Source organism: Dipteris shenzhenensis, chromosome 8 (assembly GCF_047967505.1).
Source record: "Dipteris shenzhenensis isolate YYH24624 ecotype China chromosome 8, Dip_SZ_1.0, whole genome shotgun sequence".
NCBI lineage: Eukaryota > Viridiplantae > Streptophyta > Polypodiopsida > Gleicheniales > Dipteridaceae > Dipteris > Dipteris shenzhenensis.
The window spans coordinates 13,115,310-13,141,275 of NC_141603.1; the positions used below are offsets into that span (position 1 = coordinate 13,115,310).

Sequence of the window (25,966 nt, forward strand, 5' to 3'; positions counted from 1 at the left end):
TTGTGTCCTCTCTTTCAATTAATATTGCATTTTGTAAAATTATATTTCGTAGTAAGGTCAAATTCTAGAAGTGTGAATCTTGTGATTGGGCTCTTTTAGCAGTTGTATTCACATGCATGTGCATATCATGTTTTCATGAGCATGCAAGCTTCACTGTTGTGCAAAATGTGCACACAGAGGGAGAGGGACGGTATGGGGAGAGAGAGGGAGAGAGAGAGAGGAGGGGGGCTGGGGTCCACAACCATGCAATTTCTTCAGTAAATTCATTTCTAAAAAGGCTGAAAAGCAAGGCTTATGTACCAGGCCTTTTACATTGTCCTAGATTCAAAAACCTTATATATGCTGTGCTCTAAGACATGAGCTTTTCTAATTTCTATGGTTGATGACTCCATTGTCAGTCACATATGGAATCTCTAACAGTATTAGCGGTGCCAAAAGTAAGCTGATCAGTCAAGCACTTCATTCTGCCAAATGTCTTCTGTTTTTGGAGCACCGCTTCTGTAAGTTTCTGAGATAATGTAATCTCAGTACGAGGATGCAAACTAACTCCTCATCTTACCCTTCACATCGTGCTCATTGATATTGTCATGCCTAGGTATGCTTCTAAAGAAAAATGTCCCTTCACAAGCCCAGAGAGCCATGCTTATCACTTTCTGTTTGCAGACTGTAAATAGCATGAGTAGCTTACTCGCAGTTGACGTAATGTCCTCCAAGTTACTTACCTTCTTTCCCATTCTAACCGGCCTCATAAATTTTCCTCGGACAAGTTGTGTTATTATCTCTGGTTTCCCAGCATCCTGAAAAGTCTTTTCCAAGTGAGTATTAACCTTTACATAATCCACTCCGTTTGCAAGGTCCCGACCAACACACATACAAAAACCTTAAAAACTGACACAAGGCCTATCCGTGACAACATTAAGTCTAAAGTGTCTTTCTGTGCATTGAGAAGACATCTGTTGTACATCCTTCTCATGCATCAAAACACTATCATCCTTAGGATCTGCACATGGGACCCTGCATCTTGACACACGGCTTATATCCTTCATTGATGTTAAATACCAGTACCTCTATGTTGTGACGTCTGATGACACCAAGTACTGAATTACTTAAACAAGTTAAGAGCAAATTTTCTGTGTGTGTGTGTGTGTGTGTGTGAGATAGAGAGAGAGAGAGACAGGAAGAGAGAACCAAGATATTAGACATTGCTTAAACAAAGAAAAAACAATTGCAGTTCTCTCTCTCTCTCTCTCTCTAGATAGATAGATAGATAGAGAGAGAGAGAGAGAGAGAGAGAGAGAGAGAGAGAGAGAGATCAGTTGCAACCTCAGGCAATGTTCGGTCAGTCTTCACAAGCTCGTCATGATGTACCCACATGGCCAGTTTGACTTCACACTCGTCTCATCATTTCCCATACTCACACACACGTCCCATGTCCTAGCCCATGCTCACACGACAGAAGCAGTCTTTCCATTTCCAAGTGCCTCATAAGACTAAGTACTAACCACCCCCTCTTAGTAGCCTTAAGCACTTCAGGATTGTTGATGTATCATTGTATTGGATGCCATGCCCTCAACCCTTCTTAGTTATCGGCTTATCTTGGAGGTAACATAGTCTAGACTTTCTTGGGAGTTCTTCATAAAATTATACTACATTTATTCAAACTCTCCAAAGGTTAACATGTGATATAATTGGACATGACAGTGTTCTATCAAGTCTCCTTCCCCGTATCATTCATTCTTTAAAATGACTTCATACAATGCAGGATGAAGTTTCATCACATATAATTCCATATGAGGTTGCTCGCTCCTGCCTACTGTTCCCACTCTAAGATGGCCTGAGACAATGCAGGATAAGTTTCATGATATAATCCCATATTAGGAGGCTGCTTGCTTCCTCTGCTTCGCAGTTCCCTTGCTGCTCTGCTATCAGTGCATCCTTGCAGCCGAGGACCTTTCATACCAAATCAACGAGATGTGAGAGATTATTGAGGATGCGAAGGGGGGGAAATTCATCACTTCTATGAGGCACAGGATGACCTCATGTTTTCCCAAGGGTATATTCACTAAATATTGGCGCATGCAAGATAATACAACAAATGATGCATCTCCATCAATCAAGATGCCCAGTTCACCCTGGAAGCTTAATCTTATTCCAATGCTTCTTAGGAGTTCTGTGCTCTGGCTTGGCTCTCACACCACTAAATTTGTGCTATCCATTCTTTGTTTTTGCATGTGCCTGTTGTTTGCTTCGTGTCAAAAGAGCAGCTCCACGTACCTCATGCTGTGAACATTCATGATTTGCATGTCATGGTTTTAAACTTAATAGGTGATAATGACTGAGTGCTACGACTTGTTGGGGGGAAGCTTCATGCATTCCAGGTCGTTCTTGATAATTGATTAACATTTCTGGTATTATAATGATGGCAAAAATGTTCCATCCTATAATCCAAATCAATGGCCACAGACTTTGGGTCCCAAGTTTTACCTAGACTGCTCATATTTATCTCTAAATATTTCTGTGGAATCTAAAACTTCCAAACAATCATACAAGCAGAACAATGTTTCATAACACTAACTCTGCTCACCCTCTTCATGGATAGTGCTTGGCCTTTTGGTTTGACGACAACTAACTCTCCCATTCTTTCTCAATTTTAATCACTGGTTTGGCATTCTCTTCACTTCCACATGATATTTTTACACCCCACAGGAAGTCCCCACAAACTGGTTTTTTATGCCTGGGTTGGCGTTCTCTTTCTAGATAGTGCTTGGGCTTTTGGTTTGACGTGAACTGACTCTCCCATATTTATAAATTATAACTGATTCGGCGTTCTCTTAACTTCCACACGATATATTTCACACCCCACAGGAAGTCCTCGAGGACTGCAACCCCAACCCCCTGCCATCCCTCCCCTGTCCCAGCCTTTTATATTTCACTCTCTTAGAGCTCTGAGCACAACTCTTTCAGAAACATTGTCAGGCACCCAATGACAAAAATTGAATACAAATTATAGTAGCAAGACAAATCTTGGTTCTTAAATACACTGCAGCAATTAAATTTCACCCCCCATGCCCCTCTTTTGTATATTTCACTCTCTCAAAACTCTGCTCACACCTTCAGAAACATTGTGGGGACGCACCAAATGACACAAATTGAAGCTAAATTATAGATAGTAAGACAAATCTTGGTTCTTAAATATTGCTGCAGCAATTAAATTTCAAATTTGTGACTTCTTCATAGATTTCATACCTGTTCTCTGGAAATTTTGATTTGCACTATGCCGTAGTTCCTAGCTCGTGTCCAGTTAAAATGAGTAAATGCATAGTCATCCTGTATGTGTCCCAGTTGTTCAGCAAACCGCATAACATAATATACAGACTTTGGCAATGGCATATTTGCGATTGGACTGGTGGTCAGCTGATAATAGAGAACTTCACCAGACTTCAAAATACGAGAATGCCCACCACAATGTACATCACCTGTGAATGCCACCCATTTTAAAATCAATTGAGAAAATGCATTCAACTAGAAGGAACACAAGGAATGAACTAGGCATGCATGTGTATATATGGACATAAAATACGATATCATACTATCCAGAAAAAGGTTTCGTTACTATCCACTTGAGCCACTTAAATTTGAGACAGCTGTTGCCCCAAAACCTCAGATTTCCCATCTTAATTGTGCATAGCTTGACAGATATGAGAGACAGTCATTCAAACAATTTGGCTTGCTTCTGTTCTAATAGAACAAAACCTAGAGAAGAGGACCCTTTGGTTGATTCCTACATTTTAGGAGGAAGACCCCTTCTTTTACCACATGAATTCTATCTAGTCCTTATGCTGATGACAAAATTGTGTATAGTCCCAATGAAAAGTTAGTTTCCTAAATAGGGAGTCTACAACCTACTGGCATCTTCATCAACTTGAAAGCTGGTCTAACTCCTTCAAATTTCACCCATATCGATGGAGAGAGTTAGCCTTTACAAATAGCCCACCCAATGGGCTTGGCACCATGATACCTAGTACCATGCTACCTCCTCCTACTTTTGGTACCATGATACGTAGTACCATTGGTCCACCTGAAAATCATCTTGAACTTGGTGCCATGTAGACCTTGGCAACAATCCCCTCTTGCCATTTGGGGGAAGTCTGAAGGAAATCCAGAACACAAATTAGCAAGCACTAGTCCCTCAAGTTATTACTTGCTTCATGAGAAAAAAAAGGGAAAAAGTTATTACTTTCTTGTGTGATCCAAGACATATATATTCTAGGACCTCAAAGACATCCTAGTTATGAGGAGGACAACAAGATTGAAGGTGAAGCAGAATTGAGCACTTCAAAATCGTAAGCTAAACTAAGAAGATGAAGCAGAATTGATATCTCTGAAATTGCGAGGCAGGCTAGTGCAATGAGGGCGTTTGTGTATCTGGTGCCTGCATGCAAAATTACCATAGGATAAGGGAGTTATGTCTGCCAGCAGCATCCAGCAAATGCTTGCCCCTAGGAAGACCTACAACCTTGAGCCTTTCCACCTTAGGTATTGTGTTGTCTTGATCCATAATTCCAGGGTACTGGTACACACCTCAAAACCCTCACCCAATTTTGGTGCATCAGCCTAAGCTTTCTAGTGACTTCGTGCTTTGGTGCTTGGAGAGACATGTAGGCATGTTTTGGGTTTGGGGAATGTAGACTTGGAATGGGAATGCTATGTCATATAACGACGTCATAAAATCACATTGAAATATACCAGAATATGATATGCAAGAGGGAGAAGGAGAGAAAAGTGAAAGAGAAAAGGGGAGAGAGGGGCTAAGCCTTGAGGGATCAGAGGAGAGGGCTGAGAGGAGGGCTGGGCTAAGGGAGGGTTGAGAGGAGATAGGGTGACATGAAATAGCACGATTCATCGACAAAGGCACCAGACTGCCCGAGACAAAACACCTAAAATAGTGGAATGGCATTTCTTGGGATATGGACCCAGTCCACATTTCGAGAACATTCCAAACGTTTCAGAATACCTTGCCTTCTTGGAATGCCGTCCTCCCATTCCAAATGGGGGAATGCCATTCCCATATGATTGGTGGCACCTAGCAATCATCTTGATTGCTCTGATTCAATGGATTTGAGCCCACCCAACCAGAATAGACCACCTAACCATGATGGCTCTTGGGTTGCACCTTCGTTAACCAAATCTAGAGTCTTCACCCATCGTTACAACCAAGGTGGAGATTGGGTCCTTGACCCCACAAGTACATGTATCTTGTTTAGTAAGGAAGAAGAAATAAACAATGAACGAAAACTACTTGAAGGAGGATACTTCATCAAATCTGGTCCGTGACAGTGTTACAAGAAGTCGGAAAGGCCTACATGTGATCCACTATATAAGAACTACAAGCTGTAATATAGGTTAAAAAGAGGGGCACATGCCAACATGGGGGGATGTGTGTGTGCGCTATTTTGGCAAGCCCATCAAGGCAACATTTTGATTGTATGGGCCAATATTTATAGGCCCACAAGGGGGCCGGGTATGGGACCTCTGATCTTGCGCTAACATGGCCAAGATTGGTTGACTATTATTGGGTGGCCATATTGGTTGACCATTCGGCCTTTGAGTCGACCTGTTGCCAGTCTGATGATCCAGGGAAACAGATTGGCTCCCCTAGCCCTGTTTAAAGGGCTCTTGCTTACTAACACTTGCCCTCACTTTTGCGCATGTCTTTGTACCTTCATGGTGGACCTCTTTAGAGGTCCTATTGTGCTCTACTTCCGCTGTCCTAGGACAGATTCACGTTTGTCTAATTCATGCACTCACGATGCCAAGTTTGGAGAGAGTTTTAAGATTCTTTGGCATTAAACATTCTGCTGCGAGCTGACACAGCTTGCTAGCTATTCTCTGACACGATGGACGCTGACTCAAAGCTTCCATCATCTCTTTGAGTAACATCAGAACCAAGCTCATTGCTCATGATGATCAAAGCTACCTTGACTTTCGGTCTGTAAAAAGTGTTCATACCATCCGACTCTCTAATGCTTTGAGAACTTTGGTGAGGGCTACCTTTTTAGATCCAAGACGTCTATTGAGAAGGAGACTCCGTCACTCTCAATTCTATTTCACACCCCTCCGATTCTCTAATGCTTTGAAAACTTTGGTGTGGTGCTAGCTTTTTGGATCCAGGATGTCTATTGAGAATAACTCCTTCACTCGTAATGCAATTTCGTAGAAAGCACATGAATGACGTAGAAGTAATTTCATTTGCCTATTATTGTAGAACCTCGTCAAGACCTGAACCCCATCTGCTGGGGAAAGCTGAGAGTACATTGTCTGATTCTCTCCAAAATTAGGGCAAGCAAATGGAAAATGTGATGACGAAAATATCCAGGCCCATGTAGAAACACGGGTACCTGTGAGAAGAGCCTCAAGAAGGGATCATGTAAAACCAGGAGCGCATTTGCTCTTTGCATGCAGAAGTAACCGAAAGTCCTTTTAACAAATCAAAAGGACTAAAGAGCAATCTAGAAGCATCGAATCAAGCATTCATGCCTCCACCAACCAAAACCCTTGTAGTGGACCTACAATGCATGAGTCACTACTGCCTCCACCAAATACTGCCACACACATGCTGCTGACTAAAGCCAAGGTCAAGTAGGGTGGTAAGGCCACTCAAACCTAACATGACCTTCTCAATATTGAGAATCATCCATGTCTCTATGTATCTATGGAACAAACTGATGACCTAGCAAAAGTGAAAATGTTATTGAACATGTGTCAAGCATGAATGGGATATAACTATAGAGCTAGTGCTTCAAGTAGAAACCGTGCAAACCATATAAAGGAGAGTGATTAGTCTCTAATGTCTCGTAGTTTCATCCTCCTCTTTGGGGATAAAGGTCATTAGAGGAGAGAGTAACTCATACCTTAGAGATCCCTAGTGTAGACCCATCAAAAACAATAGGACGTGTGTTATGCTCTAGCCGAGATAGCATGACCTCGGAAAGATCGGTGGGCATTTTCTCTTAGAGGACCGATTTCTGTAATGTGCGTAAATAAAATGGTCAAGAGAAGTAACTGCCAAGGTCCTAGGTGAGGGTGAAATGGCATTGACTAGGTGGTTCTGAGTGCTAAGGCCTAGGTACACCTAAATGTGCAATAATGCCAAGGGGCAAATGGTTTAAATGTGCAGAGAGGGGTAAAAGGTGTACCAAGTGAAAAGGGCTAAAACGATGACATGTGGCAAAGGGAACCATCTAGGGAGATGTGGGTCTTGTGGATATGCATGAGGACTAGGAAAGAGATAGAAACAGGTTCGTTTCAATTGGTATCAGAGCCTATGGTAGAGATCAAGACCTGGAGCGGTCTGGTCAAGGGAAGGAATGCGGCTGCTCGCGACGGAGGGTCGTTGCCCGTGACGATGACCCCGTGGTGGCTAAGTTCAGGTTGCGAGGATTTCGATGAACGCTGTCCACAACAATGCCTTACTTGATTCTGAGTGGCTGACATGGGTGGATACGCTTTATGATTGTCCAGAGCCTGAGTCCCGATCGAATCGCAAGGCTCTGCAAGTTGCAGGGCTATATCCCAAGAACAGAGACGCTGCCCTTACTGAGGATGTCCTGTGCGCTTCCGCTTTTCTTCAACTGAAAGTACACCAGCCGGATTTTCCACCACTCATGCACGCAGATTTATCGGAAAGTCCGTTGAGCAAAACCAGACATAAACATTCAGAACCAGCTTCGGTGGAGACTACGATAGAAGCAGTTGCCGAGGAGAGCATTTGGAGAAAAAGAAAGCATCTATACAGAGGCATTAGGAAACGCCCCTGGGGCAAATGGGCATTGGAGTCAAGCGAAGGTGGAGCGGGCGGTAACAGTTTTGCTATCAGGCGGCATATAAGAGCGGCTATTCTGACGTATGAGTATGCCGTAAAACAGGCCGTAATAATTCAAATCGTGCATAGTTGGTCCGTTGGCAAAAATTATAGTATGTGGCTACAGGGAACCTGAGTATTACAGCCGTCGTGACGAATTGGAAGGGCCAGAATAAAGCGCAGTTGGCAATATATGCTTTTGACATGACAGATGTGGGCACATGAAAAAATAAGACACGGGATCTTTTGAAGAAAGCGAGAGGCACACGTAAACATTGAGTTTTTTTTCAAAGCTTGCCTCAAGAGCGGAACCTTGTCCCGGATTCCTTTTAAAACCTGCGTGGAGATTCCAGGGAGCAGTCCTTTTCTTTTTTTGTCAAAATCTGAGTTTCCAGTCGAGTTGTTCTGTACAACAAAGGCTGTCGTTTATTTTTCCTGCATAACAAAAGGGAAATCTGAAAATATATATATATATATATATCCCTTTTGAAACTATGGAGGCAGAAGGACAAAATTCTAGAGCACGGTCTACACAACAAATGTCCCATCACACAACACCTACTCTGGTCGGTAGATTTTCGGTATTAGAAGATGCTTTACAGCAAATTATGAACCAGCAGCTCCAAGTGAATGCTGGTCAGAATGAGATTAGGGAGATGGTGCAAGCCTTGTCGGCTAGACCATCTAGAATTGATAAGGGCAAAGCTCCAGCAGAGCCAGAGCCCAGTATACATTCATCAGAGCGTGCGAGGGTCAAGGTGCCTAATATTGCTAACTATAGACCGGAGAAGTACGTTGGTCGGATGACCGAGCGCAGTTCTGATGATGTGATCGAGGTTTGGTTACACAAGTGGGAAGAAGCCTTCGCCATTTGTGAAATCAGATCTGATCTAAAGAAAATCTGAGAGGCCACTCACCTGTTTATTGAGGCAGCGGATAGATGGTGGATAAAGCAACAGGAGGATCAAGTTGCTCCTACCACCTGGGAAGGGTTTAAAGCCGAATTTAAGAAACACTTTCTTCCACCTGACGAAGAGTCCCGAGCTTGGGATGCTTATAAAAACCTTCGTCAGAGGCGTCTGTCGGTGGCACAGTACACTGACAAGTTCAGGGAATGTGTCATGAAAATAACAAACCCTCTCCCTATGTCGGTTCAGTTAAAAGACTATATCTATGGACTGAACGACAAGATTAAAATTGAAGTTCGGGCTAAATATGTGACTACCTTAGATGAATCTATTGCAGTAGCCCTGAACTATGAGGATGCCAGAGGCAGATCTAGTGGATTTGTGCAGGCAGGGACTCAGTATGAGTACCCGAGAAAAGGGGGTTTTCAGAGGAAATGGACTTCAAAGACAAGTGTCTCGCAGCCAAGTGGCCAAACCAAGCAGGTGAAGCCGGTTGAGGGACCAGCAAAAACAAGTACCACCGTTGAGGTGAAACGGAAAATAACTCCAATGGCAGCCCAGGCTTGGTCAAAGTCCTCGTTGACCCCTGAACAAAAAGAGAAAGCTAGAAAAGAAGGATTGTGCTTCGGGATTGTGCTTCGGCTGCCTTCAGCGACATCAGTGGAAAGATTGTCCACTGAATAAAGACCGTCGCACGGCTAATATGATAATATCTGAATGCGACGCGGAAATGCAGGAGAGTCCTAATGCGGAACATATGCAGATGCAATTGGCGAGACCTCCTCAGAGGTTAGTACCTGTGTTGTTAAGTGTGTCTGTTACTAAGTTAGTAAGCAGTGCAACTAATAACATCCTTTCAAAGCCCGCAGCAACGGGGTACACGGTTTTCGATGAGCCCGAGTTGATTAAAATGAAAGGGCAAGTAGCCAGTCATGATGTGATTGTGTTGTTTGACTCAGCGTCAACACACAATGTAATCAACTCGAAGCTTATTAAGAGGCTCAAGCTGAAAACTAGTCCGTCTGACTATGCTTATACGGTCAGGATGGCAGACGGAAGTTCAACTGAAGTATGGGACTAAAGGGTTTACCAGTTGGAACTTCGAATTCAGGACTATGTTGAGAAGCTGGACTTTGAATTGACCAGACTTGCTCACGCAGATATAGCCCTAGGCATGGCTTGGCATTTTCGAAAAAATCCAGCCATTGATTGGAAGAAGCATATTTACCAGTTCAAGATGAACGGGGTAGAATAGGTTTTGCGAGGTGAGAAGGATTTACCTCGAGGACCACTGATTTCAGCCATGGAAATTCGGAGGACTCCGAAAGAGTTTCTGTGTCTGTGTATAGCATTGGTAGAGTCAATTGATGATGCATCGACTAGCACTGAGGCTACCCAAGATGGGAAGATGGCCGAGTTGGCTAAAGAGATATCAGAGAAGTTCTCTGAATGTTTTAGGAATGAACTACCTTATGGGTTACCTCCAGAGCGGAAAGTTCAACATAAGATTGAACTGATCCCGGGGGCAGAATCTGTGAATAGACCTCCCTATAGAATGAGTTTTACTGAAGAGGCGGAGGTGCCTAGACAACTGGAAGAATACCTCAAGTTGAAGCAGATTCAACCAAGTTTCTCACCTTTTGCTTCGCCAGTGATATTAAAGAAGAAAAAGGATGATACGTTTCGCCTCTGTATAGATTACAAAGCATTGAATAATATCACTGTTAAGCACAGGTATCCGATGGCTCGGATTGATGATTTGCTAGATGCATTACATGGAGCCGTGATTTTCAGCAAGATAGATCTTAAGTGTGGCTACCATCAAATCCGGATTAGAGCCGAGGATGTGCATAAAACCGCTTTCAGAGGCAGGTTTGGTCATTATGAGTTTTTGGTAATGCCCTCCGGACTTACCAATGCTCCAGCGACATTCGTCATGCTTATGAACGATTTACTGCGTCCGTATATCGGAAAGTTCGTAGTACATTTTATTGACGATATTCTGATATTCAGTAAAAGTATTACTGACCATCGTGAACACTTAAGAATAGTGTTCAGTACTTTGAGGAAAGCCAGTCTTTATGTAAATAAAAAGAAAACTATACTGTGTATGGTTAGGCTTGAATATTTAGGATTCATAATTACTCCACAGGGGGTAGAAATGGATCCGAAGAAAGTGGCTGCGATACTAACTTAGCCAATCCCTCAGAGTCTGACCGCGTTGCGATCATTCTTGGGATTTGTCCAGTTTTATAGAAGGCATATCAAAGGATATTCCGGAATAGTATCGCCATTGACTGATCTGACCTCAGATAAAGTACCTTTTATTTGGGGATAGAATCAACAAGAAAGTTTTAACACCATAAAACAAGCTGTGGTCACAGGACCGGTGTTAAAAATAGTTGATCCCCAGAAACCGTTGTTCCTGAAAACCGATGCAAGTGGCATTGCGGTAGGAGCAGTTCTCCTTCAAGACGGAAGGCTAGTAGGCTTTGAAAGCAAGAAGCTTTCTCCATCTCAAAGGAATTGGCCAACTCATGAATTGGAGTTGTATGCTGTTATCCATACTTTGAAAACATGGAGGCATTATTTGTATGGTTCAGAGTTTTATGTAGATGTGGATCATGATACTCTGAAACATTTTAGTAAACAGCCTGACTTGAGGGGCCGCCAAGCTAGGTGGGCAGAGCTCATGCAGGAGTTTAATTTAACGATTTGGTACCGAAGAGGAAAAGATAATAAGGTGGCTGATGCGTTGTCTCGCATTATGCACAACCTGAGTTTCACGGTATTAGAGAGCGCTCTAATGACCGAGATCAGAGAAACTCAAAAGGTGGACGAGTTTGTCCAGAGCTTGCGGCCTAAGGCTCATGTGTTAAAACCCGGGGAAAATGAAAAGGATGACCTGGCATCCAGAAAAGGCTAAACTTATGCAAGATATACCATAAGGGATGGTATGCTAGAAAGAAATGGCAAGGTTGTAGTACCTAATCAGAATGATCTCAGGCAGAGAGTCATTCGACAGTGCCATGATAGCCCGTGTGCGGGACATCCAGGAGTCGAGAAGACATATGATCTCGTGAAGCGAGATTTCTTTTGGCCAAAGATGAAAAAGCATATTCATGAATATGTGACACGGTGTTTCTCGTGTCAGGTAAGCAAGGCCGAGCGAGTGAAGCCACCCGGACTTTTACAGCCCTTGGAGATACCACTAAGTAAGTGGGAGAGCATTTCCATGGACTTTATTGTAGGGCTGCCTACGACACAAGGAGGGTATGATTCTATCCTTGTGGTGGTTGATCATCTAACCAAGATGGCTCACTTCATTCCGACTAGAGAGTCTGTTAGTGCCCCGCAAGTGGCGGATTTGTTCATTAGACATATATTTCATCTGCATGGATTGCCTAGATCCATAGTGTCAGACAGAGATGTCAGATTTACCGGTCATTTTTGGACAGCGGTATTTGAGACACTAAGGACTGAGTTGGGAATGAGTAGTGGGGATCATCCTGAGACGGATGGTCAGCCGGAGAGAGTCAACCAAACTTTAGAGGATATGCTGAGGGCATATGTGTCATTGAGGCAACATACGTGGGACAAGTGGTTGCCATTGTTGGAGTTTGCCTACAATGATAGAAAACATTCCTCTACAGGGTTGAGTCCGTTTGAGCTGAACTATGGTTATAGACCAACCAATCCAACTATAGTTGGAGTACCTCAGAAAGTGCCTAGTGCCGCGAACTTTGTGGTTCAGATGCGGGAGATGCTAGCACTTGCGAGAGCTAATATCCGCCAGGCTATGGATAGAGCCAAGGTGTATGCGGATGAAAACCGGTCTATAAGAGTATTTAAGGAAGAAGAAAAAGTTTTTCTCAGAGTTCCTTCGCACTCGAAGTCGTTGACTTCAGGAGAGTGTGCTAAGTTATCACCTCGATACTGTGGGCCGTGGTTAATTCTAAAAAGAATAGGCAAGGTAGCCTATAAATTAGAATTACCACCGAGGTGTAAGGTGCACCCAGTGTTTCATGTTTCTCGTTTAAAGAAATTTTTGCATATTGGTGACTCACTAATCGAAGGTGTGGTTTTGTTTCAGGAGATAGAGGATAATGCAAGACGCAAACCAGCAAGAATCCTGGACCGAGGAACAATGCAAATACGAAATCAGAAGATACCCACGGTGTTGGTTGCATGGCATGGTCAGCCTCTATCAGAAGCTATCTGGGAATCCGTATACCAGTTACGGAGAGTGTTCCCAGATTTTATCATCGAGGACGCTGATGCTTGAAGAGGGAAGGAATGTTATGCTCTAGCCGAGATAGCATGACCTCGGAAAGATCGGTGGGCATTTTCTCTAAGAGGACCGATTTCTGTAATATTTAATGTGCGTAAATAAAATGGTCAAGAGAAGTAATTGCCAAGGTCCTAGGTAAGGGTGAAATTGCATTGACTAGGTGGTTCTGAGTGCTAAGGCCTAGGTACACCTAAATGTGCAATAATGCCAAGGGGCAAATGGTTTAAATGTGCCCAAGAGAGGGGTAAAAGGTGTACCAAGTGAAAAGGGCTAAAACGATGACATGTGGCAAAGGGAACCATCTAGGGAGATGTGGATCTTGTGGATATGCATGAGGAAAAAGAAAATACGTATCGGTTGGAAATTGCGATCCATGAGAGTAAGGCTGGGAGGAAAAACCATATGCCATCGCCCGTGATTGACTTGGACTAGGAAAGAGATAGAAACAGGTTCGTTTCAACGTGAGGACCGATCTAATCACCAAAGTTCCTAAAGAACAACGATACCAAGGCTTCTTTCCAAAGAGAGAGAGAGAGAGAGAGATTGGTTTCTTGAACTTCTGATTCTCTTAGTGGTCTTGGCATTGCTATTGGTGCACTGCCACCTTATGGCCTTGAAGATTCAGTGTGATTACAAACATATTTGAGTGAGAGGTGATATGCCCATGCGATGAATTTGGCTGCATATAAATAGTGCCTTCACACTTTTTGAAGAGATATTTAGTAAGGGATGGTCAATTCTGCCAAAAAGAAGACCTAACACAAACAGGAGGGCCAACTACAAGGGTTTACAAAGCTTTCCATTAGATATGAAAACTAACCTCTCTCAGTTCTTCCTAGATCCCTAGTCCACAAGCAGCAAGCCATGTCACATAAGACCCGCTTCAGCCCCATCCTCACCAGGTCAACAGGACCCTAACCCTACAACAGAATCAAACGCCGTCCCAATTTTTACACCCTTTAGCCTGGAAACCACATGTCCTCAAGTAGGGCCAATAGAGGTAAACGCCTAACACAACCACCTTCCATTTTTTCATGTAGGAGACTCATGTTTTGGCACGGCATTTATGGATCTATAACCACAAACCCCTGGCCATCGGATAGGACCAAAATAGATGCTGCACATGTTCTTTAGAACACTCGCATAAAAGTCGCAACGAATTCATCTCCACACACTGCCAACCTCCCTCTAGCCAACAACCTTTGTGAAGGACTTTCCAAAGATGGAACCTAGCACTACCAAAACGGTAGTGTTTTCACAAATCACCAAAGCTGTTCTACCACCATCTGCAGCCCCTTCTCAGCTTCCATTTGGCGTTCATCCCCTCCATCAAAGACCTCTCATCCACCAAGAACCTATAGACAGACCTTGTAGTAATATTCATCAAATACGCCCCCCCAAGGACTCCCCACTAGTTGATCACCAACTACTGCATGGAATGCCCTTAGTAGGCCAATTATTCTCAGCCATCCTTAGGACCTCCTCAACCACCCATAGCACCGAGAAACTAAGCTTGAACTACATCTAGATTTCCATAGTCGACTTTCAATCAACCTTTCTTATATCCCATAACTACTTCCAGTAGCAAATGCTCTTCCTTTGAAGACCTCTAGTTCATGGTGAGTCTAAGAGGGCCAAGCGCTTACCCTCTTTCACCACAACTCCACCCGACCAAATATCCTCCTTTAGAGTATCATCTCCTCTCCAATCCTTCCTACCCTTCCAAACTAGGATGGACCCAAGCTCCTTCCATGCACAGACGAGCAAGGCACCAAATCAAACTCCTACACCTTCAACGGGAAGGAGTACAGAAACTTGCCATACGAATCCAAGTATCTCCAAATTATCATACAATCAAGTATCTCCATGGACTAGCCCCAGGACCCTGGCCTCTATCCAGAAACAATTCCATTATCTCAACCCAAGGTACACCGCATTCAAACCACCTGGGGATCCAGTGACACAATAATGAAATCCCTCTCACACGCAAATCCGGGATGCCAAGTCCCCCTTTACCTTTTGACACCCTCAATGCATCCCAAGGAATATAATAAAGCCACCTCCTATGCCCACAAAAACCCCCTCAATAACTTCTCCACTTCAACCAATGACTCCTTGCAAAGTGCAAGATCGAGACTACATATGTAGTCACGAGAGCACATAGTGGATGACCTCCCAGGCATTCCAACCCATTGTGTGAAGCCCAAAACTTCTCTAAACTTCTCAGGAATCAATCGAACTTCCACCTCAAGGTAAGCCTCCACCTCAAGGTAAGCCCCAATCCCAAGGGAGCTCCCAAATATTTAACTACCACTCCCCTTCCAATCCGCTGAAGTAGCATCTCCTCTAGCCACCAAGGTTTCGTGTGAGAGTCAGCCCACAAAGCAAAAGTCTTTGACCAACTATAGACCGAGTTGGATATGTCGCAATAGTTACAAAACAAACTGTTTCCCTAAGGGCAACATTAACCCTCAATGTAGCCATCCTCCACCCCTTTCTTCATCAGCCCAATCAATGGCACCGTACGCTGAGCAAGAAGGAGAGACTACTTCAAGAAGCATTGGCAAATAAAGCCTTAACTATCCTAGAAACACGTTCCTCGAATCCCAACCCCAAATAATGTAGTCCCATCTAAATTTGTCGTATGCTTTGTTCAAATCAAGACCAAATAAAATTCACCTCTGCCAGAGCTACACACAAAGTTGAGCGTGGAGGAGCTCATAGAAGCATCCCACTAAAACTAAGGTCCTCAATGCCTTCAGTAGACTGGTCCCCTTGGCTCTCCACCTCGCATCCAGATCACCCACACCGCTTCCCCTACGTTGCCCCCCTGATTGGACCACCAACTGCCCAACTCTCGGTCCGCCTTCGCCAGCCTCTAGGAAAACTGCTCCTTTCTTGCATACCTTCTTCCACCCTCCCTGATCAGACACCACTGGGACTCCACAGCAACCTTGTATAAGTTTTAGGGAGACACCCCCAGCATTGCTTGAGAGAAACCGAACCCTTCGCCTGCACAGAAACCAGACTACCACCCAAAAAAACCACCTGCGACCCATTATCCACATACACCCGTGCTTTCCTGATTGGACTACTGGCTGCCCACCTCACAGCCTTCATTCACCTGCCTCCAGGCAAACTTTCCCTTCTTGCATACCTCCTTACACCCTCCCTCATCAATCACCAACTGGGACTCCACAGCACCCTTGTATAACTTTTCGGGCGGGCCACGGCTCCTCCAGCATTGCTTGAGATGAAACACAACCCTTAGCCTGCACAGACATAACACTAGCACCCACAAAAACCACCTGCGACCCATCGTCCACATGCACCAGTGCTTTCAGTGAGGAAACTGCATGTCCAGCGGCAACTAGAGATTTTGTGTGAAAACAAATGGAAAGTAACCTGTGAATGCAATGCCCAGCAATTGGCAGTCCATATACATGGCAAAGATCTCGACTAGGGCACCACGGCAAAAGTGGACTGCACATCAGGGCTTCAAGAAACCCTCAACATGGCATTCTTTTCCCATTGCCAAGCTGCATCCGTCAGAGACTTAATCACGAAGGGGTGCCAATGATGAGGGTAACACCTGCAGCAAAGAGCATGCAGACAGGGCAGCCAAAAAAGGTCAAAGGTGTACATGTGAAAACCCTGGTGAGTTGTAACAGCGGGCACAAAGGCGGCTGTATGGCAGTAAATGGGAGCTGTACGACAGCACTGATTGCACGTCTGGCCATGGGGTGTGTGCCCTCTAATGAGAGAGGCATGTCTGGGGTTATGAATGAAAGGGTGCACCTTTTGGTGAAGTGAGTTGGCACTTCTTCATGTGCATGCATGACAGGGTGCATTCGTTTGAAGGGGTGTGCACATTTGCAAAGCGATGTGTCCCTTCGTGAAAAGGTGTATCCTTTTGAAGTATGGGTTTGACTTTTCATCAATGGGTGTGACCATTTATGTGAAGGAGTATGTCCCTTCACATGAAGTGCATCCCTAGAATATAGGGGTGTGTCCCTTGGGTGAAAGGATGCATCCCTTCATGTTGGCATGCGTCCCTTCGTTGAAGAGTTCAGCCTCTCCACTAAGGGGTGTCCATTTGATGAAAAGGTGTATCCCACGAGTTTGGGCAGCCCAAGACACAGGCAACAAGTCTGGTCATGCTCATTAATACCATCTCGTGGTATGAGGGACAATCAGATCATGTGTGGTGGGTGAGAAAACCATCACACCTTCTCTTCATTTCTTCCATGCACAAATGCATCGATTGGTGGGTGACAAAAGCATCACACCTCTCCATTTCTTCCATGCACAAATGCATCGATTGGTGGGTGAGAAAACCATCACACCTTCTCTTCATTTCTTCCATGCACAAATGCATCGATTGGTGGGTGACAAAAGCATCACACCTCTCCATTTCTTCCATGCAAAAATGCATCGATTCCTTCTAGCATGAGGTTGGCATCTGGTATAAGCTACCGACAGGCAGGAGCTCTGGTACCACTCTAAGAAATCCGAGCAACCTATTATCATTAGTGAGCTAAGGAGCAGAAAGGAGATTGTAATGATACAAAGACAAAAAATGTGTCTTCCATAGAACGTCTGCAGTGTTTGATCTATGCAATCAGGCCTCTCTTATATAAACAGTTAAGAGCCATACTTGAAGAGGTGCGCCCCCCAAAGGATTAGCATGAAGAGGTGTAGACTCTTTTGATGGCCATCTTTACTTTGCAAGATTCCAGCAGAGGTTGGGAAGGTGGAAGCCACAAAAGAAACCTATGTATCCAGTTTCAACCACAATAAAAGATGTATATAAGCTCTCTCCATAAAACTAGAGCTTAATAAGCTCTGCAAATGAGTCTGTAGTGAGGAGCTCCAGACCCCCAAACTCATATAAGCAATACAGTATTAGATACATGGCACGAAGCATTATAATCTCACTTCTAGATGGAATCTAGTGAAGGATGGCTACACCCTTTGAAGACAAGTGGTAGACCATACCATGTCATACTACCAATGGTTGGATCGATGGACAATAGTGAAAGGATATGCCCTTTCATCCAATTAAGAGCTACAACCTGAGGTGCAACCTGTTACAATGAACCTTAACATTGACCTCCGTAAGCATGTCCAAGGCTGTTAATGCTCAATAATCTCTATGTTCAGAACAGCTGATACTTGCACCTTACATGCCATTGTTGAATTTTCTCATACCATAAACAACATTCGCATTAGCCTGCTATGATAACTTTTAATGGCCTCTTAAAAGACGTCGTGTGCACAATATCCCACTCCCTACTTCTAAATTCTGACTTGAAAACAGAAAGACCATCCCAACTCCCACAAAAAGAGACTTTTGCTGAGAATGTGATAAAACTTACCACCTAAAACAAGTACTTCACGACCTCTCCTGGAAACTTTCCAATGTTGTAAGCATTCAATCATCTCCACTTGCTCATTTATGTGAGCTGACCAATGCCCTTTGAAGTCTTCCAACCGGTCAACGGCACTAGCTGCAGCATTGGTAATAGATGGTCCAAGGAATACTAGCGGGGCAGGTGTGCAAACTAGTAAAACCTGTGATTTGTTGAAAATACCATCGTCTCCCAAAGCTTTCCTGATGTCTTCCCACTGTCTAGATCCTAGATATGGTTTTGAATCTGGTTCTACTCGGTGAAAGGTTCGTGAACCACGAATGTCCAGAAACATCAACCCAACATTGCCTATCACGTGAAAGTGATAATCCTGCCCAAGGAAAGTTTTCACTTTAGTATTCTCAATATTCAGACTTGTAAATAACGCTATACTCAAAGAATCTTTCAGTTAGCAATCTGAGTAGCCTCAGTCCCCTCTTAGAAGATTTAAACCCACAAACCCACAAGGTATGAGCCGGGGAGGAGGGGGGAGGGGGACATAAATAAGTTGAAAAAAAAGTGTAGGGAGCTGCTCTTAGAGTTCGTACCTTTTGGATGGCATCCAGGTTTGAAAAGTCAACATCCTCATGAAGCTGTCGTTGGTATTCCAGATTTACTATCCATGCACATCGGGCTATAAAATAATCAACGCTCTCTCTATCCTTATCTGAAGGATTATCCCCCCAGTTGTCACGTATTTCGTGATCATCATATATCATCAAGTTTGGACAGCGTGCAAGACAGTTTGCAGTGGGGGGATGCTTCCAGGTGTCTCTATAAACTTCCCTATATTTTTCACATATCTCTTCTTTTTTGAGTGGCCACTGATCCTTTGGTACATCCTTTAGTATGTCTTTGGCTATCTTGAAACGGTTTGACCACTTATCACGGTTCTTTCCTGCTCCAGCATCCAGATTTCGGTCACCATCACCGTAAATCTGTCACATTTGCGCATACAGGTTAATTAATGCTTGCAAAATCTTATCACCTGAAAAGAGAGTCGCCTTGTATTGTCAAAAACCGTGAGTTGAGAGCGAGACCCTATAGGCTAGTTGCCTTTTGTCCAATGGCAAGCCCATCGATCCAATTGGACGCATCCAGAATCAGCACGGTTAAAATTTCCGAGTCTAAATCTCAAGTCTCTTTCCCGGATCTCAAAGGAAACATCTAGAGCCGCAATTCAAAAAAAAAGACAAGCTACGCTGCTCAAAGCATAATGTACTAGAGGTTAGACTGTCTTTCTCGGGCGTACCAGTCGCCAAAGAGTCCGACAAACATCCAATTCAGAAGAGCAAACATTTGGATCCGGTTACGAAGTTCAAACGATTGCATAACGCAGAAAGAACGCGAGCAAATTATGAACGTACCTGGTCGCCCAGATGAACGATCAGGTCCATTGGTTCTCCTTTTGTCATGGTCGTCAGAAGATGCGCCCACAAATCTGAAATGCTGGTGATCGTTCTTTTCGTGATGAAAATGCTGTTGCAGCTCATCGACGCCAAGCGGAAGGTCTGAGGAAGCGTCTCCGGAAACGTTCTGAAGCTGCTCTGATCGACGGCATCGAAGCAACCACTGATTCTTACGAAATACAGAGTCCCTGGCATCAGGTCTTTGAATTCAAAGATAGTCGCACGTTTCCCCGGAACTAGTTGTGCCTGAGAGATGATTTCCTGCGCTGCCCCTGGAATTGGAGCTTCGTGAGATGGTTTGTGAAATTTATGTGAGCCCCATCGCCGAAGATGATGCTTCCTTCCTACAGCCGGTTCCTGTTCTGGCTCCTTGTGCAATGTGATATCCACGAGTGCTTCTTTGTCAATCTCTAGTAAGATGCGCGCGGAGGTTGTCGTCACTAGACCGATAACAGGCCCAACTAAGACCAGTGGTTGTTCCCCAGTTGGCTTCCTAGCTGTGCTCGGCGACCAAGAAATCTTCTCGACAGCATCGAGGACCTTGGCGCGAGCGTGCACTTTGGCAACGTTCCACTTTGAAATTGGTAAGGGAAAGCTTGCCGCTTTCTCGATGAACACCTGCGACTGTTCGGCCATTGGTAACCGGTATCTTTATCCGGTGATGCTGAAACTGAACGTGAGGAACATCAGCCCGTCCTACTTGCCACAGTCCTCGCAAGGTCGATATTGCTTTTGAGGCTACAGGTTGAGGCTAAAGAAAGGATAGATATGGCAAATGATCGTCTGCGTATTTAGCACGGGAGATCATGTTCGTTATCTTTACGAAATGCGAGGATCGTCTCTCTGAATATGCTGTCTGGGCATTTCGCATCACAAAGATCGAAGCTGTAATTTTGAGAGCGGTCTCTTGGACTTGGATTTCCTGTGCGCATGTAGCACCGAATGTGCGAGGGATCGATTGGGAGGTTGGCTGGGCTGTACCGAAGATTGTACCAGAAGTGCAAGCAATCTCGTGGAGTCGGAACGTGCTTTCGCAGTGTGGGATTGATTGTGTGTGGCGGGAGAGAGGGGAAGCTCTCAGATTCTTGCGTGGAAGCAACGATATTTTCTGAGAGGGAGGAGGGAGGTGCGTTGAAATCCGTGGAGTGCAAAGAGGATTTTGTGCGATTTGAGAGGAGAGGAAGAAGAGGAGAGGGAGATATGGCGAGAGCAGGAGGACTGAGAGGGAGCTATGGCGATGGAGCTGAGCTATGGCGACACAGAGGAGCTTGTGCAAAATTGCTCATCAGAACAAAATGAAGAAGACGAGATGACGTGGCATTGTGTGTGTGTTTGTGGTTTTTGGCGGATGACGTGGACATCTGCTTGCGTGGACTCGTGGAACGATTGCCGCGTGCCACACACTAGAGTGCTTTGCAGAAGCATTAATATGACGTGGACATCTGCTTGCGTGGACTCGTGCAACAATTGCCGCGTGGCACACACAAGAGAGTTTTGCAGAAGCATCCATCCGTCCTTGACATTAATATAAGAGGCCTTGTTTTACTCATCTTCAACCACCTTTTGCTTCTTGGGACTTTTCATTCACTCACTAGGGCCCCGGGCCCACTACCAATCCTCGATTCCTCAGAACTCCCATAGTTTTCCCCCGAGTCGCAATGCTCTCTTATTTTGACGGGCAAACCCACAAAAAATCGGTATTCGCCATCAATGTCGTATCCTCCTCCTCCTGACTTGCTAAGCTACGTGTTATCAGATTTTGAGAAGTCCCAAAAGCCTCAACTCATTGTCATCCAGATCTCAAAAAAGAAGAAGGGGGACAAATTTCTTACTTTTTACTTTTATCCAGCTAAGAAGGACTATTGAGTCTTTTTGAGCGAGTGATTTGGAATCCCATTGATCCAACTTTTCTTTTTTGGAGGTGGAGCGCTTTAGTCCTAGAAGCTGCTTTCCAAGAACATTGGCATTCACAAGGTCCCAAATTTGTATGTTAATTTTATGTATGCTACCATGCCTTGTATTGCACCTTGTGGTATAACCACCATCTCACTCTTCTTTACTTTTTGGGTGGAAAAAGGTTTGATCTCTTCCTTCCCAAATTTCTTTTTCTTTTTAATGAGAAAAAAAAGGCCTTTATAGGCACATAGCGATAATTCCATAACATGAAAATACTAATTATGTTACACCATTCTCACCTTCCCAACCTCAACATTTGATTATCAAAGCTTGAAACGATGTATCATGACATTGTGCTTAGCCACATGTATGGTGCTTAGCCACGTGGATGCTATCCATCCCAAGTCACCCATCCAACACCATAATCTTTAGCCAATGTCAATCGTCCACATCAAATTTCTTAAACATCAACGAATTTAATGAGTCCCTTTTCTAGACTCCACATCAATAAGGCACTGCATCACTATATGCTAAAACCAACATTAAAGCTGCAACTTCATGTGATGGACCATTGAAAATTGTCTTGGAGTGTTGATAGTCCAAATCCACCCAAGCTATACTAGCCCAAGATCGCTTACCTACTCCCTTTCCAGTCAAATTCAACACACTTTTATGAGTCACTTTCCATTTCAACCATTTTTCAATATACTACATACAATTCTTGTTTGGTTCAACGTATACATGTTGGAAGATAAGCAGGATAAGTCTTGCATGATCTTAAAACAATCACTCCCTGTTCAACCTGTCATTCAACAATCTTATAGTAAACAATTGGGGTACCTTCAGATGTTCAAGTAGTATGGGTGTAGTCACCCAAAAAAACTCCTCTTCCAACAAGTTCTCTTCATTGAGGTTACATTACACCATATATAGAGGGCAGCAATATAGTATGGATGAGTAAGACAATGCTTTTTACAATGTTCTTTTTAAACTTAAACCATATGCATGAGCTTATGCTGCTCTTTTTTCCTCCTCCGTCGTCAAATGTGAGTCATACTCATATTGCACTCAACATCCATGTCATATATTGAAAATGCATCATCGAGATTTGCCCTTTATAAGAAAATAGACCATGTTATTCTTTTCACAAATGGACCATATTATTTTTTTCACAAATGTGTGGATTCTTTCAATTATGAATGCACACATCATCGAGATTCCCCACCATCCTAGGCTTTTATCACCTTTAATAAGATTCCCAATTAGAAGCATCACACAACCTCCCACCCAATGAGCATTAAACCTCATCAATCGATCCACAATTATGAGCAATTTCTTGCGTGTAAGGCCATCTAAGTGGCAACCAAGGCATGGCATAGACGATAACAACCTTTACAGGTTCCAATGTTCAATTAAGTTACTACACACCTTGTATGATCCAAGTTTTAGTATCAAGGTGAATGATATATCGCCTGTGTGTGAGTAAAATGCCGAGAGAGCGCATAAAATTGGAGGCCCTAGAGTGAAAAAGAAGGAGATTAAGAGTGTGCAAATAGGAGTAAATGCGAACTGCCCAAAAGTCATAAAGGGGACCCCAAATCATCAATACACTACAAGTGCACCAACCACAAATTAACAAGTAAGAGAGCATGAATAATAAGAATGATTTTATTTTTCCCATTCTAAAACCAAAACCTTCACTAAGGCCTACCCATGGTAGGCCAAAAAGGCATAGAATACAATGGTCATGTTCTTTACGAACATCTCCTTGTGAAAGAGACAAATCTAGGACACGTAAATGAGTCATAGCAATCATAGATCATGATAACTCAAGGCCTTATATAGTCTTGTAATAGCATGCTATAAAATATAAACGAGTCATACCAATCATAGCTCATGACGCCTCAAGGATTTAGAGTCTTTTGCAAATTTCAAGGATTTACAGACTTGTAATAGTATGCTCGCAAATTTCATAGAAGTTGCATGTTCTTTGCATGAAAAGTAGGAATAGTTTTACTTTTTGAGGACCTAAGGTAGCTCTAGCAACAACAATAAGCTACCAACAACAACCCTTGAGGAACTTGCTTAGAGGAGATGCAAAAATACAACACGGTTTTAACAAATAAACAAGTACTCAAAAGAGAAGTAAAAGAGAACTTCTTCTTCTTTTCATACATATGTGGCATCTCCACATCTCTGCCACAATTTTGGTTGTTCACCCCCACCCCCCAATGCTACACACTCAATGATGTTACCCCTTGTTGCACACTAAATGGTTTTATGCCCCCTTACCACCACTCCCCCACTGTATTCTAGTTAATTAGTCTTGGAATAAGAGCGCTTTGTCTAGTAAAGGAACACATAATTTGGAGTCATAACAATAATTTTGATGATGATTGAGCTCTCATCATCTTTACCACCGCTTCCCCACTCTACTCTAGTTAATTGGAATCTTGAATATGATCATTTTGTTGAGTAAAGGGACATATATTTTCGTGCCATAACAACAATTTTGATGATGATTGAGTTCTCAATACTAAGAATATTCATTCCATCATACATTAGAAAGTAATCTCATAAGTCGCAATACTATAACAATGCTCCAAAAGCATAGACCTTTATAGGACAATCAGTTGGTGTGAAAACTTCTTGACATTCATGTTGCACATACAATACTTAGACATCACTTAAAACCCTCTAAACCTCTTTTTTTAAGTAACAACTACCACATTTTGCAAGACTGTGTCCTTTTTATCACAAGCACTATAAAGATTCGTTTATTAGAAAACTTTATGATAAAGTAAAGAGCCATATGCACAAGTATCTGTGCTCTACTTTTAAAAACTATATAACTTCCTATCTTTCACCATGTTCTTTGAGGGCATAAGTGATATCATCTCTTTTATGACTTGTTCATTTGAGTAAAGTATGAATTTAGGAAGTTGTGTAATGTCACATAAATCTAGCTACAAGGAATGAATTCCCATGTAAGAGAGAAGATGTTGTCAGGTAGCCCCTCATTATTTAACTACTCAACACCCCAAACTTGAACTTAATTGCTCACGCTCCTTGCGATTGCTCATCATCGCACTCACTAAAGATACACTCTTTTTACTCTATTCTTTAAGCCTCTTTGCCTCATTTTGTCAAAAGGCTACTCCAAATTTAATGTTCCCTTGCCCTTCCTTTACTCTCCTACTTTATCAAGTATTTTCTTTATATTTTCTACTTTTGAATTAAATAAACCTTTCCAATGTCTTTTATTTTAGTATCTTTCTTTTAAGGGATAGTTTACCTCATATAAGAGAATCTAGTTTGATAAAGCAAAGGATACAATTAGTGAAAAAGCAATAATTATCTAAGAAAATAATTGTGGAAAGTTCAAATAGTAAAATAAAATAATATTATTTGTATTCAAAATAATAGATGATGTTATCATAGTACACCAAAACCATTTGATCAACCTAATGATAAACATTGAAGAAATAAATCCAATATATAACACATTTAACAAACATATTTTTAGATTCAAATTTTCTGGTAAAGCTTTTAAATGCTTTGATTACTCATGAAACATCATAAGGGAATTCATCAGCCTACAAGAGGACAAATTTTCTAGTAAAGCTTTTATATGTGTTGATTACTCATGAAACATCATAAGGGAATTCATTAGCCTACACGAGGATAAATCTTATAAGGACAATTTTTGAAATTGGATTGTATGTGAGAATGCCATGGATAAATCTATGATAGTATTGTTACGATGATAGATAAGAAGAGATATAATGATGTTGATGATATTCTCAAGTGCAACTTAACATTCCACGCAGGATAACCTATAAAACTTGAGTAAAATGGGGAAAAAAAAAGTTGTACTAAGAGAGTTGTCAATATCTTAGTTTCTTTTCAATCCTCCTGACTAATGGGAAGAAAGAAGTCTAGGGTGTTAATAAAGACTATATAGTGATTGAAGGACAAAACTGTAAAGTGATATATAAAATAAGGAAGAAAATATGGAGAAGAAAAATAGGTGGCAAAGGGCATGTTTTCAATAACGACTTGAACTCTATTGATTTTAATTTTTGCTCTTTAAAAAAAAAATCCTATGCTTTTATGTTTTGAAAATGTAATTGTCATCTTCTATTAGCTATCATGAAGAGTCCCTATGGTATCTAGCACTCACTATATGA

The 25,966-nt window shown here is 42.8% G+C and overlaps 1 protein-coding gene across 1 annotated transcript; it reads right to left on the minus strand.

Annotated features, from left to right (window-relative positions):
- Positions 1–295: 295 nt before the first annotated feature.
- LOC147899129 (uncharacterized) lies at positions 296–21,124 on the minus strand. Its single transcript, XM_087378341.1, has 5 exons — positions 19,839–21,124; positions 19,020–19,409; positions 18,439–18,802; positions 3,247–3,476; positions 296–797 (listed from the first exon to the last, which is right to left on the minus strand). The coding sequence occupies exons 1-5, from the start codon at positions 20,514–20,516 to the stop codon at positions 543–545; spliced, it is 1,917 nt and encodes a 638-aa protein (XP_087234467.1). The 5' UTR covers positions 20,517–21,124; the 3' UTR covers positions 296–542.
- Between the last annotated feature and the right edge of the window lie 4,842 nt (positions 21,125–25,966).